This window comes from Mus musculus, chromosome 5, assembly GCF_000001635.26.
Source record: "Mus musculus strain C57BL/6J chromosome 5, GRCm38.p6 C57BL/6J".
Lineage (NCBI taxonomy): Eukaryota > Metazoa > Chordata > Mammalia > Rodentia > Muridae > Mus > Mus musculus.
The window spans coordinates 135,476,829-135,497,272 of record NC_000071.6 but is presented as its reverse complement, the minus strand read 5'-3'; the positions used below and the strand labels follow the sequence as shown (position 1 = coordinate 135,497,272).

General features: G+C 49.4%; 1 protein-coding gene across 6 annotated transcripts in view; it reads left to right on the top strand.

Annotated features, from left to right (window-relative positions):
• The window catches only part of Hip1 (huntingtin interacting protein 1), a 138,828-nt gene that overhangs the window by 48,051 nt on the left and 70,333 nt on the right, over positions 1 to 20,444 (top strand). For 2 of the 6 annotated variants that reach the window (NR_168637.1, NM_001382848.1), the window contains exon 1: positions 8,044 to 8,192. The exons of 3 other annotated variants lie outside the window; for them this stretch is intronic. Coding sequence is in view for 1 of the 3 variants with exons in the window: in NM_001382848.1 (NP_001369777.1) it covers positions 8,175 to 8,192 (18 nt within the window). In the remaining 2 variants the exon portion in view is untranslated. Of the gene's footprint in view, positions 1 to 7,980; positions 8,193 to 20,444 lie in introns of those variants that run through there. One more of the 6 variants, XM_030254358.1, reaches the window with a different exon arrangement.

The following is a 20,444-nucleotide window of genomic DNA, read 5'->3' as shown; positions in this document are numbered from 1 at the left end:
ACAAATGAATAAAACCTGCCAGCTGTGGTGGTGCACGCCTCTAATTCCCCAGCACATGGGAGGCAGAGGCAAGCTTATCTCTGACTTTGAAGCCAGCCTGGACTACATGTTGAGTTCCAGGTCAGCCAGGGCTACGTAGTGAGACCCTGTCTCTAAATAAATAAATACATAAATACATAAATAACATATAATAAATAGAAGTGCTGAGGTGTTTGCAGAGATATTTAACTAGGGAGGGAAGACCCACCCTGAATGTAGGCACTGATATTTCATGGGCTGGGGTCTCCGACGATAAAAAAGGAAAAAAACACAGGGCCAGGTGCTTTTGGGGAATGCCTTTAATCCCAGCACTCAGACTGGTAGATCTCTATGAGTCTACAGAGCTTAGATCCAGGACAGCTAGGGCTACACAGAGAAACCCTATCTCAAAAAACAAACAAACAAATAAGAATGAAAAAAGAAAGAAACAAAAAGTAAAAGAGAAAGAAAGGGGTTGGGGATGTAAGTCAGTGGAGTACTTGCCTGGTATACACAAGGCTGAGTTCCGTCCTTGGCACTACACAAACTGGGCACAGTTGGAGGAGCCTGTAATGCCAGCAGCACGCAGGAGGTGGAGGTAAAGGGATCAGGTACATAGCCTAAGGGACATGAAATGCTGTTTCAAAAAAAAAAAAAAAGTCATACTCAGTGATTTTCCTCCAGCTGGGCCCCACCCTACCTTTGACCACCTTCTATAATGGCATATTGTGAATACATTAAATAATTAATCCTCTGATTAGGTCAAAGCCCTCCAGATCTGTCTCTGGAGGCACCTGATAGACACACCGGAGAGATGCTTAGCCAATCCATAGGGTTCTTTTTCTTATTCTTTCTCTCTCTCTTTCTTTCCTTTCCTTTTTTTTTAAGATTTATTTATTCATTATATGTAAGTACACTGTAGCTGTCTTCAGACACACCAGGGAGTCAGATCTCGTTACGGATGGTTGTGAGCCACCATGTGGTTGCTGGGATTTGAACTCTGGACCTTTGGAAGAGCAGTCGGGTGCTCTTACCCACTGAGCCATCTCACCAGCCCCTCTTTCCTTTCCTTTCCTTTTCCTTTTTCTTCTTTTTTGCTTTTCTTTCTATTTTTTTTAGACAGGGTTTCTCTGTGTAGCTCTGGCTGTCTTAGAACCCACTTTGTAGACTAGGCTGGCCTCAAACTTACAGAGATCTGTATGCCATCAGGTTCAGCTCTTTTATGTTGCTGAGCAGTGGTGGTGCACGCCTTTAATCCCAGCACTTGGGAGGCAGAGGCAGGTGGATTTCTGAGTTCCAGACTAGCCCGGTCTACAGCTAGGACAGCCAGGGCTACACAGAGAAACTCCGTCTCGGAAGAAAAAAAAAAAAGACATGTTATAGCCGGGTGTGGTGGCAGGCACCTGTAGTTCCAGCACCCAGGAAGGAGAGACGGGCTTATCTCTGAGTTTGAAGGGGGACAGCCCAGGGCGACACAGAGAAATCTTGTTTCAACAAACAACAAAGACTTATTGTATGATTTTATTTGTGTGTGTCTGTGCTGTGCATGTGTGTGCAGAGTGCGCAGGTGTTCACAGAGGCCAGAAGGAGGCGCAAATTCCCCGGAGCTGGAGTTAGTGGTATTTGTGAGCCATCTGTTGTAGATGCTACACACTCCAAACCCTGGCCCTCTGACACAGCAGCGGTGAATGCCCTTAACCGCTGAGCTGTCTCTCTGCTCTTCTGTTACCCCTTCCTTCATATCACCTTCTCTTCCATCTTTCCTAATGTTTCTATTTATTTAATTATTCTTGTGTGTGCACATATCTGCCGTGGCACACACATGAAGGTCAGAGGACAACGATGTGGAGTCTGTTCTCTCCATTTTGCCTTCACATGGGCTCCAGGGTTCGAACTCAGCTTGCCAAAGCCTCTCCAGGCACGAGCCTTTATCTGATGGGCCATCTCTCCAACCCACGTTGGATGTTTTGAAATGTGTCTCCTGTAGTCCAGGCTAGACTTCAACTCGCTAAGGTAGCCAAAGATGAGCTTGAATGTCTAATCCCCCTGCCTCTGCCTCCTGAGGGCTGTGTTCTGCCATGGTGGGTTGATGTGACACTGGAATGGAGCTCAGAGCTTCATGCGTGCTAGGTAAGGATGCTACCCACTGAGCCACAACCTAGTCCCATCTCTTCACTGCAGATATTAAAGCATAGTATACAAAGTTGAAGAAACTTAAGGTGGGTGTGGCAGTGCACACCTGGGTCCCCAGCACCCTTGAGGCAGGTCAGGAGCTAGAGAGATGGTGGCTCTGTGGTTAAGAGTACTGCCTGCTCTTCCAGAGGACCTGGGTTTGATTCTCAACACCCACACGGAGGAGGCTCACAACCACAAATAAACAGTTGAAAAAAATACAAAAAACAAAACAAAACAAATCCAGGGACCTCTGGCCTATCCCTGCTTATCCCCAGGTTCCATGGTCACTGCTCCTTATATCAGCATGTATCTCCGTAGTCATAACAATGCCTTCTGCCCCAGCCTCCCGGATGCGCGTAGGATTGAACGAGACAATAGACCAAAAGGTATTTTGTAAACACTGCAGCCCTGTAGAGAGAGACTTTATTTTTAAAAACAATAGCGTAACAACTAAGGCTACAAGCCCTTTGACAAGCATTGTTTGATTACTAAGCTTATCACTGGGAATTACTGAAATTGATCACCTTTACAACGCAATGCTCTGTATCAACGCCCTACCCTGGCCTGGCCCCCAAGGCCTGTGGTGTGGAATGTGTAGGGCCAGGCTGCACAAATCTGGTCACCAGTAGGTGTCAGCCTCCACCAGGACACATCCACTGGTCTATATACTTGTCAAAGAATGGCAGCTTTCTCCCTTTTCCATAAAACTTTCTTTTATGTGTGGTACTGAGGCTTTCACACCTGCTAGGAAAGCACTGTCACTGAGCCACGCCCCCAGCCCCTCACTGGAGGATTCTAGGCAGGTGCTCCACCACTGAGCCACGCCCCCAGGCCCTCCCTGGGGGATTCTAGGCAGGGGCTCTACCGCTGAGCCACGCCCCCAGCCCCTTACTGGAGGATTCTAGGCAGGGCTCTACTGCTGAGTCATGCCCCCAGCCCTCTTTATATTTTGTTTGTTTGTTTAGGTTTTTTTGGTTTTTACTTTGAGGTAAGGGTCTCACTTAAATTGCCAAAGATGAGAAGTATGGTAAAGTGGGAGGGGTGAGAGACTGGGAGAAGGTAGACTACAAAGGTGGGAGGGGAGGCCAAAGCATTAAAGGTCTTGATTAAAAAAAAAAAAAGGGGATCTGTTTTTTATTTGAGGTTGGCCGATGAGAAATTATAATTAAATTACTGTAAGAATGATGAGAGAGAGGGGGCTGGAGAGATGGCTCAGCGGTTAAGAGCACTGACTGCTCTTCCGAAGGTCCTGAGTTCAAATCCCAGCAACCACATGGTGGCTCACAACCATCCGTAATGAGATCTGACACTCTCTTCTGGTGTGCCTGAAGACAGCTACAGTGTACTTAATTATAATAATAAATAAATCTTTAAAAAAAAAAAAAAAAGAATGATGAGAGAGGAAGAGACTACAGGCAAATATGTAGATCAGTTGAGAGGGTGTGTTTGTTTTACAATTTTTACTCCATTTATTTATTTACTTATTTATGTGCTTATTCATTTATTGGTGGGGCCCACACATGTCCCACATATGCCACTGTCCTTGTGTGGAGGTCAGAGGGCAGCTTCCAGTAATCAGTTGACTCCTTTTATCATGTGGGTCCCAGGGATCGAACTTAGTTCTTTAGGTAAGTGCCTTTAGGTGCTCAGCAGCCCCCAGAGGCTGTTTTCTGAGACACTTCTGCACAGGCCTCGCCCCTGTAAATGGAGCAAGGTACATTCTTGCCCCTGGCTAGCTGGTCCTCTTTTGTCACAGCTTCAGGGTGAGGTAACTGGAAAGCAGCCCAGCCCAAGGGCAGTTTAGGCAAGCTTCAGTGCTTGCTGGCCTTTGAGCATGTGCATTTCCAGTAATCGCTACAACAAAGCTGACCACAGGCTCAGTAGTTAAAACATCAGAATTCTGGGGCCAATGACAGGGCTCAATGGGTAAGGGTGCTTGCCACCAAACCCAGTGACCTAAGTTCAGATCTCCTGGATCCCACATGGTGGAAAGAATGGATTTTTGCAAACACACACACACACACACACACACACACACACACACACACACACACACGCACACACGCACAGCCTCTCTCTTTCGTAAATGTAATAAAAATAGAAGCAGTACCTTGCCCCCTCATCTTCTTATGGCTCTGGAGCCCAGAACCTGGAAATTTATGTTACTAGGTCACAATCAAAAGTTTTGAATGGAAAAAAATAGAAAGGAAAGGACATGACTTCTGGGTGTGGTGGCGGAGAAAGTTTATTGTAGATACAAGGGAGAGCATAGCCAGAGGCAGGGACACCTTACAGAAATCAGTTGGGAGAGTCCAGTTGGTCATGCCCCTTAGCCATGTGAGGAGGGGAGGGGAGGGGAGGGGAAGATAGGGACAGGAGGGGAGGGGAGCCAGGTTCAGTAACTAGGAGGCTCAAAGAGAGAAGTCCAAGAGGGCAGGTAACCAAATGGTTGGATTCTAAAGGGAAGGGCATCTGGAGCAAGGGCAGCACAGCCCCTGGCTGGAGGGTTCAGGTCGGGTGGTGGTGCCATCCAGGGGTTAGGACTTAGGGGTGCAGGGAGAACCTGGTGGCCAGTGTGCCCTTTGATATCTTAAGTAGGCACCTCAGCCATTTGTCCCAGGTTTAAACTTTGTGTTGGTAGTAGGTTAAGTGTTTGTTCCTCAAGCATGAAGACTTAAGTTCAAATCTCCAGTGCCTTTTTAGCTAGGTATTGATGCAGACTCTTATCTTTCCAGCGATCTGCAGGCTTTGGCAGGGCATTGAGATTGCTGTGAGTTCAAGGCCAACCTGGGCTATATAGAGTTGGGGAGGGGGGGAGGAGAGTGAACACACCTCAGCTAGGTGTGGTGGTGCATACGTTTAATCCTATCACTTAAGGGGCAGTTCCAGGCCAAGTTTTAGGTCAGCCAGGGAAATGTGGTGCCTGTCTCAAAAATAAATAAAAATTAAAAAGCATCACCCAAACTCGGGGAATTTATAACTGGACACAAAATCACACACCTTAGATCTCAGCACTCTGGAGGCAGAGGCAGGTGGATCAAGGTGACTTTGAGGCCAGCCCGGTCTATTTGAAACAGACAAACACAAGTCAGCATTTGTAAAAGATGGAGAACAGAACTGCTACAGAGCATATGAGACCTTGTTGGAAAACAACAAAAGCCCACACTCAAATAGAAAAGCAACTGTTGGGAATCCTTGATCTGTCAACCATTTCCATCCAGGCTTAATGGTTCACAAACTTCCATCCTTGAGCAGTGTCTTGCTTGGTAGCTCCTGGCTGTGCAGCCTTGGCTACTCTGGAAACCCTGGTTCTCCTGCCTTTGTGCCCGGGTGCTAGGCTTTTGGCCAGGAGCCACCACACCTAGCTCCCTACATAACTTCCTCTTTTAGATCACTCTGATTGCATGCTCGCCCCCACCCACCAGAAGGCTTTCGGGAAAACCCGTCCCAACTTCATAGATAAGAACTCTGATTCCAGAGGAGGGGAGATCCTCTCCTGCCCAGCAGGCTCCTTCCAGTAGGTACAAAGAGACCCAGTGTTTGCTTCTTGGTATTGGGTGGACCCTATCCCTTCTTCCTTTGAAAGTCTTGTCGAGCTTGTCCTCAGATACACAGTATGCTTGAGGCCAGCCCTGGCTCCAAACAGGAGAGCCTGTCAGGGCTATTGGAGGTCTTTAGTCCCAGCACTAAGGAGGTAGAGGCAAGCAGATCTCTATGGGTTTGAGACCCACCTAGTTTACCTGGTTATAGAGATTTACAGGCTAGCTAGGGTTACATAGTGTAACCATCTAAAAAAAAGAAAAAGAAAGGAAGGAAGAAAGAATGGAAGGAAGGAAGGAAAGGAGAGAGAGGAAGAAAGAAAGAAAGAAAGAGAAAGGAAGAGAGAAAGAGAAAGAAAGAAAGGAAGGAAGAAAGAAAGAAAGAAAGAAAGAAAGAAACCAACCAAGGGTTAGGGAGATGGCTCAAAGGCTAAGAGTACTGGCTGTTCTTACAGAGGACCTGGGTTCAGTTCCCGGAACCCACACTGTGGTTCATGACCATCTGTGGTTCATCCCCAATTCAAGGGAATCCTGTGTCATCTTCTGACCCCTACGTGCATCAAACATGCACATGGCATGCAGGCAAAACACATATATAACGTAATTAAGCCATTGAAGGAGTTGGTGGTGGTTCAGGGAGATGACTTGCCATGGAAACAAGAGCATTTGAATTCAGAATCCCAGAACCTCTGGGAAGAGCTCAGCACAGTGTCTGTGACCCTTATATTGGGGAAGCGAAGGTAGATGTATTCCTGGAACTCTCTGTCCTACCAGACTCCCAAATGAGTAAGAGACCCGGTCTCAAAAAAAAAAAAAAAAAAAAAAAGTCAAAGCCAGGCAGTGGTGGTGCATGCCTTTAATCCAAGCCCTTGGGAGGCAGAGGCAGGCTGGTCTCCTGGTCTCCGTGAGTTCAAGGCCAGCCTGGTCTACAGATCAATTTCCAGGACAGTCTGTTATCCAAGACCCTACATGATGGAAGGAGGGATCCGATCCGACTCCTGAAATTGCCCTCTGAACACCACACTTGTTTTATGACACCGTGTGTTAACGTTTACAGAGACTAAAAAGAAGAAATGCTGGAGAGGGATTGAAGGCCCTCTGGCCTCCATCTTACCTCCCTCTCTACGCACCATACACATAAAACAAAGGTTTTTAAAGCAGTATGCTCCAACCGTGGGGCAGGTCTGGAAGCCGTTTGGGATTTGTGTGGCACTGTCCGCATTGAGGTTCACTATCGGGGGTCAGTTCACTCTCCTCTGGCCCTGTTTCCTTCCTGTATAATTGAAGAGTTGGCCTAAGTGGACTGTCAGGTCCCCGGTGTCTTAATTGCACGCCAAACCGCACTGCTTCTGATTTGGGAGGGATAAGATGGCAAGCTTTTGTCTCCTGGGAAACCTTCCACCAAAGGAGCCTCTGCTGTTCTAGGCACCAGCTGTGCCTTGCCTAGCAGGGAGCCGGCCGAGGGATTCTCTAAAGGATGGGCAGCGGGATTGGGCTCTGACCGTAGAGGTTCTGAGAGGGGCTAGACACCCAATTTAGAAGCCAGTCCATTCTATCTCTTCTCCGGAAAAGGGCAAGCTTTTGGCCATTTGCGAGCAGGGGCCTGTCCCTAGAACGCTGGAGGGGAAGGATATCTGGTACCATCATTCCCATTCGCCCATCTGTTTAGAGCCCCCAGCCTCGTATTGGAAGGCCCCTGGGGATTAGCCTCAGGAGGCCAACCACAGCCTCTCAATTACCTCATTGTCCACATGGGGGCGGGGGGGGGGGGAAGCCATGTGGGGAAGGGACAAGGGGGTGGACCCCTGCCCTCGTTGGAATGTGCATGCTGGTGTTTGAAGGGGCATCTCTCCCGCCCCTCTGCCACCTCCCCCGCGCACTTCCTGAGTCCCACCAAGCCCTCCACGGAAACACGCGCGCGCATGCATGCACGCACACACACACACACACACACACACACACACACACACACACTTCCTGGCGGTCTCCAGCTCCTGGCTCTCCAGTGATCCTGTCCCATCCGCCTGGACAGCTGCCGAAAGAGACCTTTTGTTATTCAAATCACACCCTCCTCTCTGAGCTTCCAGGGACCTCAGGGTCCCGGAATCCATCGCTGGGTGTCCTCACCTCTTGCGGCGGATCTCCGGGTTTCCCGGGCCCTCCCCTCAACAGCACATTCTCCAGTTCCACCGAGGAACCGCGCCTCCCCCGCCGGCGCGCTTCCCCTCCCGTCCTCTCCTCTTCGATCCCCTCCCCTCCCCGCCCCGCCCCCGCCGTGCTCCGTCCAGCCGCGGTGCCGCCGGCCACCACCAGGGTCCCCGTCGCCCGCTGTTGCCAGCAAGCAGCATGGCACCCCCGGGGCTGCAGTAGCCGCCGCCAGCCTTCACTGGGGGGTACCCGGTATCTCCCGGGGTGTGGGGCGGACACCCTATCGCTTCGGTCATGGATGTGAACAAGATGGTAAGTGAGAGCTTTGGAAGCGCTATCTCCCCGCCCCCACCCGGCTCGCATCCCATCTCTCCCCCTCCCCCCTAGTCTGCAGCGTGATCCATTGAAAGTTTTCTGGATTGTTGATTCTTCCTGCCTGTTGGCCCCGCTCCGCAGAGCGCTGGGAGAAAGGGAGAACCCGGCCAAGGATCTGGAGGCGGCTGGCCCGCGGCGCTGGGGCTCCCGGTTTCCCGCCGCGCCAGCTGCCTGGGCTGCCCTGGGCCGGGCTCCCTTTCCTAAATTAGTCAACCTGTGAGGCGGAGGAGGGAGGGCAGCGCTGCAGGAAGGGGCTTCTGCTATCCCTTCGGAGCCCTCTGCTAGCACAGTGCTGGGGTTCTACTTGGAAGGTTTGTGGGCTGAGAGGTACAGGTGTCCCTGGGAGGGCTAGTGAGGAGAAACCCTGGTTTTGGCCAAAGTGAGGGGGCGGGAACGAGGACCCCCCCACACCCCCTTCCCGCATCCGAGCCCAGTGCTTGGGCTCTCAGAGGGGCCATGTTCCTAGATTGGTCACTTGTAAGCCTCAGACTTGGTGGGCTTAGGGAGCAGCGACCCCTTTCTTGGCCCGTTAAAGTATCTAATATTTTGGTCCCTTTAGAATGGAGGGGTCTGTGATCTGCCTCCAGAGCAGCCCCGCCCCCACTCCAAATACTGCAGGAGATGCCAAGATTGTGGCTCATTGATCCAGACCAAGGAGCGAATCTCAACGGGAATCAGGATGTCCTTTGGGAGATCCGAGATGGATGGAGGGAGTCTCTCTGGAGGGCACTGCAGGTTTTCCCAGAGGGATCGCTACCACTCTGGCTGACTTTAGACCTGGTTTCTCCATTTTTGCTGTTCCCCTCAATGGTGGGCTATGCTTTTGAGAGACCCGGGGAAAGAAATAGATTTGAAATCTGTGCGTGACTATAGGCGACTTGGGAACCTGTAGCTTACAGAGAAGAAGGGTTGAGGTTAATTTTCTATAGAGGGTACGTTTTTTAGGGTGCAAGCACACCCTAGAAAAGACAAGCCCATTTTGGTCCCTGCATACATAACCTTTAGCGCTGTATCTAGATTCTGGATCAAAGCTGGGTGACAGGTGTGATTCCCCCCCCCCACCCCCCCCAGGAGGCCCTTTTCCAAAAGTCTTGAGTTTCAACACACCCTCCTCCTGCCCCCGCTGTGGGGAGTGAGGACTGGGTGAGGTATCTCCTGAATCCTTGTCTTTCTGTGAAGACAAAGCTTGTCTATGGTGGGACAGTGCCAAGAGGCTAGACCCTGCCCCCATTCCCTGTGTTTGCATTGCAGACAACTTAGAACACCCCCCCCCCCGCGCCCAAAAAAATAGCCCTCTTGAGGGCTAGAGAGGAAAGTCAGTCTGTAAGGTGCAAGTATGAGAACCACAGATTAATCCCCCAGCCCTGTGGAAACAGCCCCTGGTGTGGCAGCCACACTTGCACTCCCAGCTCTGGGGAGGTGGATAGGTGTATCCCGCTGGACTACCGGTCAGCCAGGGTAGTTTCATTTGCAAGTCCCAGGCTGAGTGAAAAGTCCTGCGTCAAACAATGTGGAGGGCACCTGAGGAACATCTGCCCCCTCCCCACAAATGTGCTCACTTGAGCCTGTGCGCACACCCACAAAAAGAAGGGGGAGAGAGGGTTGATTAGATGGCTCAGCTGGTGAAGCACTCTCCGTGCAAGTCTGACAACCTGAGTTCAATCCCCACAACCCCTGGGAAGGCGGAAGGAGAGAACCAACTCCATGAAGTTGTCCCCTGACCTCTACATGGGACACACATGCACACACACGCACATAAGCACACACATAGCCAACTCCATGAAGTTGTCCCCTGGACTCTACATGACACACACACACACACACACACAAATAATGGTGGTGGTGGTGGTGGTGGTGGTGGAAGACTTAGGACTGATGAAGTGGGTAGAGAGACTTGTTGCAAAGCCTGACAGCCTGAGATTGGTCCCTGGGACCCACGTGGTGGAAGGAGAGAGCCGACTCCTGTGAGTTGTCCTCTCTAGCTGAAGAAGTGGCTTGGTGGGAAACTTGGTTGGCTGCTCCTTTCCTACAGCTGTCATAGCCACACACAAGAGTCACCTGTGTGAGCTTTAGATGAGGGTCCTGTGGCTGCTATTCCAGATGGCCCTGAGCCCCCACCTGCTTTCATTCAAGTTCTATCCAACCTGACAGGGTCAGGGACTTCTGCCTTTAAATTCTTAAAAAATAAATTCCCATTTATGCATGTATGCATACATATACATATACATGGATCGTGTGTGGCAGTTGGAGGACAATTTGCAGGAGTTGGTTCTTGATCATCTGTCTAACCTATCGTGTAGGCTTCAGGGATCAAACTCAGATCTTTAGGCTTGACGGCAGATACCTGGACCCAATGAGCCTTCTTACCACCCAGCTTATCCCTGCCTTTAGAGTCACCTTACTTCTGGCGTTTCTCCTCCCTCCAATTCTTCCAGTAGCCCATGGTATTTATTTATTTCCTGTCATTGTTGTACCAAGTGCTGGAGTGAAGGAAGAGCACTGAGAAATAGAGCCCAAGGTCTCCTGCTCCCTGGGACCGGCAGGCCAGGCGGGGGGCAGCTTCTGCGAGGCTCTGAGCAGTAGGTACAGAGGGCCATAGAGACTCAATACAGAGTTCAGATGCTGTGTGAGAAAGAAATGGGGGTGGGGGTGGGGGTGGGCAGAGGGTGAACAGTTGTATTCCAAGCAGTGTCGAGGTGGGGACAGGCAGATCCTTGGGGCTTCCTGGCTAGCCCAGCTGAACCAGGGAGCTCCAGGCCAGTGTGAGATCATAAGTGGGAAGCAGGAGATGGTTAAAGTGCTAGGTGCATGAATGAGAGCATCCAGGCTTGGGTCCCCACCAGTCGCCTGAAGGCTGGGCATGGTGGCATATGTCTGTAACCTGAGGGCTTGAGGCAGACCCCAGAAGCTGGCTGGCTAGCCAGTCTTCGCAATCAGTGAGCACTGGATACAGTGGGAAATCATGTTTCCAAAAAGAATGTAGAGTCTTGCATGTTTTTAATCCCAGCCCTGAGGAGGTGGAGGCAGGTGGGAGTCTGTGAGTTCAAAACCAGGCAGGGCTACATAGTGAGACTCTGCTTTTGAAAAAGACTAAAAGTGGAAAGTGAATGAGGAATATGTCCTGATGTCGATCAAGTGCTGGCTTTTGAATGCATTCACATGGGTGAGCACACATGTGTATAACACAAGCACACGTGCACACATACACAAGCAAACTGGACAGTTCCTGAGGACCAGCATCAGCATCCAACGTGGCCTTCACACACACATTACATACACACACACACATACACACACACACACACACACACACACACACACACACACACAGAGGTGCACATGCACACAGTAATAAAGTTTAAAGCCCTGGCTGTCTCTGGAAGGCTGGGTGGAGTTGGTTTTTCTAGAGCAGTGAAAGGGGAATGGGCAGAGCCCACTGGGTGAGGCTGGGCATGGAGATTAGAGATCAGGAAATAGCTGCCTGGTCAGTTGTAGCCAGGCCAGGAAGGCCTTAAATGCCAGTGATGGCGCTCAGCCTGTAGGGACTGGAGACTGTAAGCAGAGGCTGTGTATTGATGGCCTCTCTCCCCTTTTAGCTTGGAGTCTAAACAAAAGTGATATTTGATTCTCATTAATCATTGAGCAGCCCAGTGTCCAGCCCAGAAGCCATTGTCCCCGATTCTTTGTGAGGAACACAGACCCTGGGTTGTGTCGCTAAGAGAACCTTTCCAATCCCGGGCCCTTGGCGCCTGCTTCCTCTTCCCACAGGAGGCCTGGGTTGCTTTCTGTTCTGACCCTTCCTACTCCCATCTTTGGTATGAAGCCTCTCTACGGTGGCCTAGAGCTTTAGGGTTGACTCCCCCAATCCATCATTCCAGACGCATTCCTGACAGAACCTATCATTACTAGCCTTGAGAGTTTGAACTCTGTGGTGGTCTTTGTTGGATGAGAAAAGCCAGGTTAAAGTTCGCCTAACTCCCTGCATGACTGTTAACAAAAATTAGTTACATTTGCATATATATATGAATGTTTGCACACATATACATATATGTATATGTAGGCTGGGGAGAAAAACTTGCAAGAGTTAGTAACCTCTCCTACCATGTGGGTCCCATGGGGACTCAACTTGTCAGGCATAGAGGCGGGTACTTCTGCATATGTTCTGAAGAATTGTACTTGGATTGTATCTAAGGGTTATTCTTGATGTGATGGAACACTATGACCAAAGCAACTTGGAAAGAAAGAATTTATTTGGCTTACATGTCCATACTACTGTTTATTATCAAAGAAAATCAGGGCAGGAACTCAAACAGAGCAGGAACCTGGAGGCAGGAGCTGATGCAGAGGCCACAGAGGGGTGCTGCTTACTGGCTTGCTCCTCACTGCTTGCTCAGCCTGCTTATAGAACCCAAGACCACCAGCCCAGGGATGGCTCTACCCATAATGGGCTGTGCCCTTCCACATCAATTACTAATTAAGAAAATGCTCAACAGGCTTGCCTACAGCCTGATCTTATAGAGGCATCTTCTCAAATGAGGCTCCCTCCTCTCCGATGACATTAGCTTGTTGTCAAGTGGACAGAATACCAACCAGCACAGATTGCTTCTGAGATTTTTATAAGATAACTGGGTATGGTGGTGCACACCTTTAATCCCAGCACTAGGGGGACAGAGCAGGTGGCTCTCTGTGAGTTCAAAGCCACTCTGGTCTATTCAGCGAGTTCTTGGACAGCCAGAGCTATATAGCAAGACCTTGTCTTAAACAAAACAAGGCAAAAATAGATAAAATAAAACGAAAAACAGTAGGCCATCGTTGGAAATCATTTTATTGATTTTGATTTACTTTTTTGCAATGCTAGAGATGGAACTCAGAATCCTGCAAATGCTATGCAAATGTAGCTTGGACTTGTTCCAAGTTCCTCCCTGGGGGATTCTAGGCAGGAGCTCTACCACAGAGCCACGCCCCCAGCCCCTCCCTGGGGGATTCTAACCAGGTGCTCTACCACTGAGCCACGCCCCCAGCCCCTCCCTGGGAGATTCTAGGCAGGGGCTCTACCACAGAGCCACGCCCCCAGCCTCTCCCTGGGGGATTCTAGGCAGGGGCTCTACCACTAAGCCACGCCCCCAGCCCCTCCCTGGGGGATTCTAGGCAGGGGCTCTACCACTGAGCCACGCCCCCCAGCCCCTCACTGGGGGATTCTAGGCAGGGGCTCTACCACTGAGCCACGCCCCCAGCCCCTCCCTGGGGGATTCTGGGCAAGTGCTGAGCTATGCCCTCTGTCTTTTTTTTTTTCCCCTAAATTCAGATTGATTATCACTTTATAGTAGAGACTGACTTGGAACTCCTAACCCTCCTTCTTTGGCCTCCCAAGTGCTTGGGATTATGGGCATGTGCCACCATGCCCAACTACACCTGTAATAGAAAATATTTTTACCTGGTGGTTATTGTGACATGATACCCCAAAGCATGGACTAATTCTCCCCATAACCCTTTAGGTCCTTGATTGGCCTGAAGAGCGGAGCCTCATCTGTTTTAGTTGACAGCTCTGGGAACCAATTTTCCCAGGTCTTGTTATCTCTCTGAATGAGGATACGAGTGAGTGGGGACAGCGGATTCACCACCTGATGCCGCTAGTGAATATTTGATGACATCAGATGTCTGCCTTCAGGGAAGCCATTGAATGCTGGCTGAACTTGGGGGTGAAGTGCAGATGCTATTGGGGACAGATGATGGAGCCTGCCTTGACCATGCAGAGAGCAAGCTGAGTGCTGACATGTGGGGAGCAGACAACAGTATCCATCCTCACAAGGGCGTGGCTGCGCAGGACAGTTTGTGTTTGTGTAAATGCTCGCCAGTGCACGAACCATTTTCATACCTCCCAGGTAGGTAGGGCAGAAACAGGTAGCTCTGTTTTATAGATGGAAAAACTAGCATTGAATAAAGTGAAGCTGAGGAGCCCAGGAGAAGGGCAGAACCAGGTCTTATACTCAACACACACACACACACACACACACACACACACACACACGCAAACACACATACGCGCACGCATGCGCGTTCTTTCTCCCTTCCTCTCCTTCCTTCCTTCCTTCCTTCCTTCCTTCCTTCCTTCCTTCCTTCCTTCCTTCCTTCCTTCCTTCCTTCTTTCCCTCCTTTCCTCTACTCCTCGACCCCAATCTCTCTTTTAGACTAGAGCTCAGTCACACTGGCTAGCTTGGAACTCGATACATAGACCAGGTTGGCCTCCTTCACAGAGATCTGCCTGCCTCTGCCTTCTAAGTGCTGGGATTAAAGGCGAGCGCCACTGTACCTGAGGGACACTTAAAAACAAACAAACAGCCGGGCGTGGTGGCGCACGCCTTTAATCCCAGCACTCGGGAGGCAGAGGCAGGCGGATTTCTGAGTTCGAGGCCAACCTGGTCTACAAAGTGAGTTCCAGGACAGCCAGGGCTATACAGAGAAACCCTATCTCGAAAAACCAAAAACAAACAAACAAACAACAACAAAAAAACAACAAAAAAATGAGAACATGATTTATTACTTTTGTGTGGGTGAAATGTTTGTGTGGAGTAGTGGTTCCAACCTATGGGTTGTGACCCCTGGGGGTCGAATGACCCTCTCACAGGGGTCACCTGAGACCATCAGAAATATCGGATATTTACACGATGATTCATAATGGTGGCAAAATTACAATTAAGAAGTAGCAATGAAAATAATGTTATAGCTGGGGTCTCCACCACATGAGGTACTATATTAGAGGGTCGTAGCATTAGGAAGGTTGAGAACCACTGGTGTGGAAGGTGTTCATGTCTGGAGGTCAGAGGCCAACTCTGTCATCAGACTCAAGTCATCAGGCTGCCTAGCCAACACCTTTACCTGCTGAGCCATCCTGCCGGCCCTTGTTTCTTTGCTTGTTTTTGAGAAAGGGTCTGTGGACTAGCCGAGGCTGGCCTCAAACTCACCGTATAGCCTAGGATGGCTGTGAACTCTTGATCTCCTGCCTGTAATTCTCAAGCGCTGGGGCCTTCCCTGTTGTGGTTATAGAACCTTCCAGGACTGATGAGTCCACTCGCCAGAGTCCGTAAAGTCATTTAATCAATGCCTGGCACAAGGCAGGTGCTTGGTAAAAAGTCAGAGGCTGCTCTAGTTTATCCAGTTGGTGATATGACGTCATTCTGTCCCGTGTCCTCTGCGGACACATGTTCCTTGTTGCTGTGGGATCTTCATGTGTATGTCAAAAGACAGCTTTTCCATTTACTGCTGCTTAAGACAGGGTCTCACTGCATACCTCAGGCTGGCATCAAACTGGAGCCTCCTGCCTCGGCCTCTTCAGTGTGAGAGTTACAGGTACGCACTACCATGCACAGCTACAATTTACATCTTTATATTTTAAGGACTTGGGCCATAATGCTTCAGCCTCTGTGTGTGTGTGTGTGTGTGTGTGTACACGTGCGTGTGCGCGTGTGTGCGCGCACGTGCATTCATATGTAGAGTGACAATATACTTTCTGATATATTACCTGATATATTATATATTATTCTGATATATATTATATATATTACCTAAGGCTTTTCTCACTGAATCTGGAGCATCCCTGTTCCAATTTGGCTGGCTGCTGAGCAAGCCTCATCTCTCTTCTTGACTCCTTGTCCTCTCTCTTCTTCCTGACTCTGTCCCCTGCACTGGAGCTGCTGGTGTGCACCCAGCTGTTACCCAGCTTTTCCCTCTTTTGTTATGGATGCAGGAGACTGGACCGTAAGCCCTCACGCGTGCCTGGCCAGCACTTTTACCCACTGGACCATCTTTCCAGCACAAGGTTTCCCCTTCTCAGAATTCTTTTAATCGGGGGACTGCAAAGATGGTAGCGCCACTGTTAAGAGCGCTGGCTACTCTTCCAGAGGACCTGGGTTTGGTTTCCAGCACCCACATGGCGGCTCACAGCCGTCTGTAACTCCAGTTCCAAGGAGTCCAATGTCCTCATCTGGCCTCACATACATACATGCAAATGCTCACACATACACAAAAAATAAAACACATACATCTTTTAAAGGCATGGCAGACAGGTGTGATAGTGAGATCCTGTCTCAAAAAGAAAAAAGAACTCTTTTTGTTGGGCTAGGGAGATGGTTCAGTGGGCAAGATACTTGTTACCAAGCCTGACCACCTGAGTTCTGTTCTGGAAATTCACACGGTGGCAGGTAGAGAATCACCTTCCCTAAGTTGTCCTCTGGCCTTCATAGCTGCATTTTTTTTAGCACATGCACACATACAAAAATAAATAAATATAAAAAAAGAATTATTTTTATTGATCTTTCTTTAGCTGGGTAGCAAAGGCATGGGAGCAGTCTCCTATACTTTGCCCTGTAACCTTATAAACTAAGGTTTCTCTTTAGTCTTAGTCCATTCCCGCTACTATGACAAAAGGCTCAAGATGGATTGATTTATAAGTCACAGAAGGTTGCCTTTCACAGTTCTAGTGGCTGAGTAAGTCTAAGATCACAGAGGCATCAGATAGCGTGTCTAGTAGGGGCCCATTCTATATCTGGTGTTTCCTAATCACTGGAAAGGCGAGATGTATCTATTCTGTGTCTGAAGAGATGGAAGGACCCGCCTCTCTCGTAAGGGCGCCTATGCCATGCACAAGGGCAGTGCTCTCATGACTTCATTACTTACTGAAAGATCTTGCCTCTTTTTCCTACCACATGATGAGTTCAAGGCTAGCCTGGGCTACATGAGGTGCTGTCTGAAAAAAGTCAAGATTTGCAAAGAGTTAAGAAAAGCTATGTGGTACAGAGCCAGTATGTATAGGGCCATTGTTCCAAACTCCAGTATAAAAACAAAGAAACAAAGAAACAATATTGTATAGGCTGGGATTCAAACCTTCAATCTAGGGCCGGTGAGGGACACTTAACCAAGCCATAGCATGTGTTACAGTTGGAGCAGTGCTTCATACATTTTTATAATTATGCCTTTATTTATTAGGTGCACATGTGTGTGGGTGTGCCTTGAAGTCTAAGCACAGCTTTGGGGAGTCAGTTCTCTCCTTCCATCATGTAGACTCTGGGGATCAAACTCATGGCATCAAGATTTGCCTGCAATCCCCTTTCCCCACTGAGCCATCCTGCCAGAAGTGTGCTTTAGTTAAGATAAGCGCGTTCTGAGCTGGGCATGTGGCTTGATGGTTGGTTGCTTGGCCTGCCTGCACGTCTGAGGCCATGGGTTCTATCCCTCACACCGCATGAAACTGGACATGGTGGTGCATACCTGTGTCCAGCACTTGGAAAGTGTCCAGGGAATTTGAGGCCAGCAGGAGCTATGTGAGACTGTGAGAAACAGGGAGGCGGGAGGAGAGAGGGTGGAAGATGGATCTGGTGGGGTTGCCACCCTGAGCTGATAACCTGCAGACCCACCCTCCAGGAGGGGGGGGGGAGTCCAGCTGGGGGTTGCCCTGCCCAGGCACTGTGCAGTGCCCACCTCATCCCTACCCTACCCTTCTAGGTCTTCCTCTCCCCTCCCCTAAGGAAGCAGGCAGTCCCCGTGGCCCTGAAGACACAGAAGTGAGAGTTCTTGGTGGCTTTGCTTTGAGGAAGTCAAATGTCAACCCTGAAACTGATGAATTCTGTCTCCAAAATTAGCAACTGCACCCCCACCCACCCCCCAACCCCAATCCGGAAAAAATTCTAGAACATTCTCCCCAGCTTCCGCTGACTCTGTGGTGAAGACAGGGAGGTTCCACTCTGCTCCTGCCCTGTTGGTGTGACCGTCTGTCACCTGCTGAGGACGACTGTGCCCTTTATCACTGGGTCACTTTTCTCCTGTTCTATCTGCACATGAGCTTGTATGAGACATACAAGCTGTGGGTGCTCCGACATGTATGTGCAGAAGGCAGAGGACAAGCTCAGGCGCCATCCCTCAGGGATCGCCCACCCCGCTTCCTTGAAACATGCTCTTTACTGGGCTTGAGCTCTCCAGACTAGCTGACGGGGAGTCCCTGGGCTCCGCCTCCTCCATTTCCCCAATGCCAGGATTACAACTGTGCACCAACACCCTACCCCTTTTTTTATATGACTTCTGAGAACTAAGCTTGGCTCCCCATGTTTTACAGACTGAGCTATCCCCCCCACCCCCATTCCGACTTCTCTTTTGAGATATGCACTGAACTCCCTGTATAGCTGGGAAGGGCTGAAGGTGCCCCCCCTTCCCGTCTCCCTGCCTCCACCTCCCCAGAAGATAGGTATGTAGGCCAGTATACACTTTTAGTTTCTGACCTCCTACAGTGAAGCCTGCATTTCTGTTGCCTGGTTAGGTTGGTCTCCAAACTGGGGGCTTGGCATGTGTCTGATGTAGGGATCTGGCAGTGTGTTCTGATCCGGGGAAATGACTGGGCTATCCTTGTCTATTCTAGTTTGCTTTCTGTTGCTGTGGTAATAAACACCGTGACTGAAAAGCAGCTAGGTTTTCTTTGTCTTCTAAGGTACGGTCCACCCTAGGGGGAAGCTAAGACAGGGACTCAAGGCACACACGCACACTTGGAAGCAAGAGCGGAAGCAAAGGCCACAGGAACACTGCTTACCGGCTTGTTTGCCTTTTCTTTATTTTTGTTTTTGATTTTTTTGATTTTTTCTGTATTGGTGTTTTGGCTACATGCCCCCCTGCTGCCCAAAGGAGGCCAGAAGAGGATATTGAATCTTGATATTGAAACTTGAGTTACAAACAGTTGTGTGTCACTATGTGGCTGCTGGGAATTGAACTCAGGTTCTCTGGAAGAGCTCTTAACTGCTGAGCCATCTCTCCAGTCCCACTTCCTCTGCCCCAGTTTGCTTTTTTATAAATATGGGCCGGCTTGTCTAGACCTACCAACCAACAGTGGGCTGGGCCCTCCCATGTTAATCATCAGTCTGATGGAGGCAATTCCTTTACTGAGGTTCCTTCTTCCCAAATTTCTAGGTGTGTGTTAAGCTAAGAAAAACTAAGTAGCCAGGGGGATGTAGATAGGATGGCTGGACTTGGTGCTCTGTAGAGATCTGGGTTCAAATTATGAAACCTGCTGTTCACAAGCTGGGTCATCTCAGCAGGGAGCTGTACTTGTTAGTCTTTGCTGTGATAACATTCCTGACAGAGGAGCTTAGAAAAGGATGTACCTCACAGCCCATCATGGCGGCAGGAGCGTGAGGCGGCTGCTCACACTGCATCCCAGTCAGGAAGCAGAGAGAGATGGACGCTGGTGCTCAGCACACTTTCTCCTTTGAGTTCAGATGGGGGCCCCGGCTCATGGGATGGTGCAACCACATCCAGGGAGGGTCTAGTCTTCCCGCCTCAACTAACCAATCTAGATGTTCCCTCACAGACACGCCCAGAGGGGCGTATCATAGTGATTTAAAATCTAGTTGTAGGACCCTTCTTCTTCTACTGGGTTGCCTTATCCAGCCTTAATGTGCTGGAATGTGCCTGGTCTTATTGTAGCTTGTTACGCTGTGTCTGGTTGATGTCCCTGTTAGGACTGTTTTTCTCTGAGGAAAGGAGAGGTGTGGATCTGGGGGAGAGAGGGAGGAGGGGAAATTGTAGTCAGAATGTAATATTTGAGAGAATAATAATAATAATAGTAATAATAATAATAATAATAATAATAATAATAATTAGAGCCAGGCATGTTATACACCTTTAGTCTCAGAACTTGTTGGGGCAGAGGCAGGCCTATGTCTCTAAGTTTGAAGCTACCCTGGTGTATGAAGTGAGTCCACGATAGGCAAGGACTCTGTTACACAGAGAAACCCTGCCTTGAAAATACAAATAAATAAACAAAAACCAACAAATAATTTTTAAAAAAATTACAAAAATAAAATCCAGTCAAGTTGGCAATGAAGGTTAACCCTCATACTAGGTATGGTGACCCCGGAAAGGTTACTCAGCCATTCTGGGCCTCAGTCTCCCCATCTGTTCAGCAGAGTTAGACCCAATGTTGGTGTAAATGCTAAGTGAACTGATGTGTAAGCTGGAATTCAGGTAGGAGGGGTTAAAAGAGGATTGTGTATGTGCTGGGAATCAAACCCAGGACCTCACACATGCCAGACAAGTGTACACTCACTGCAGGCCAGGCCCCTGCTGTAGAACTGTCTTCCTGTCTTCCCAAAAGCAAGCAGCGGGTAGTTTTGTCTCTCTTTTCTGTGATGTATATGGCCTTTGTGTCTG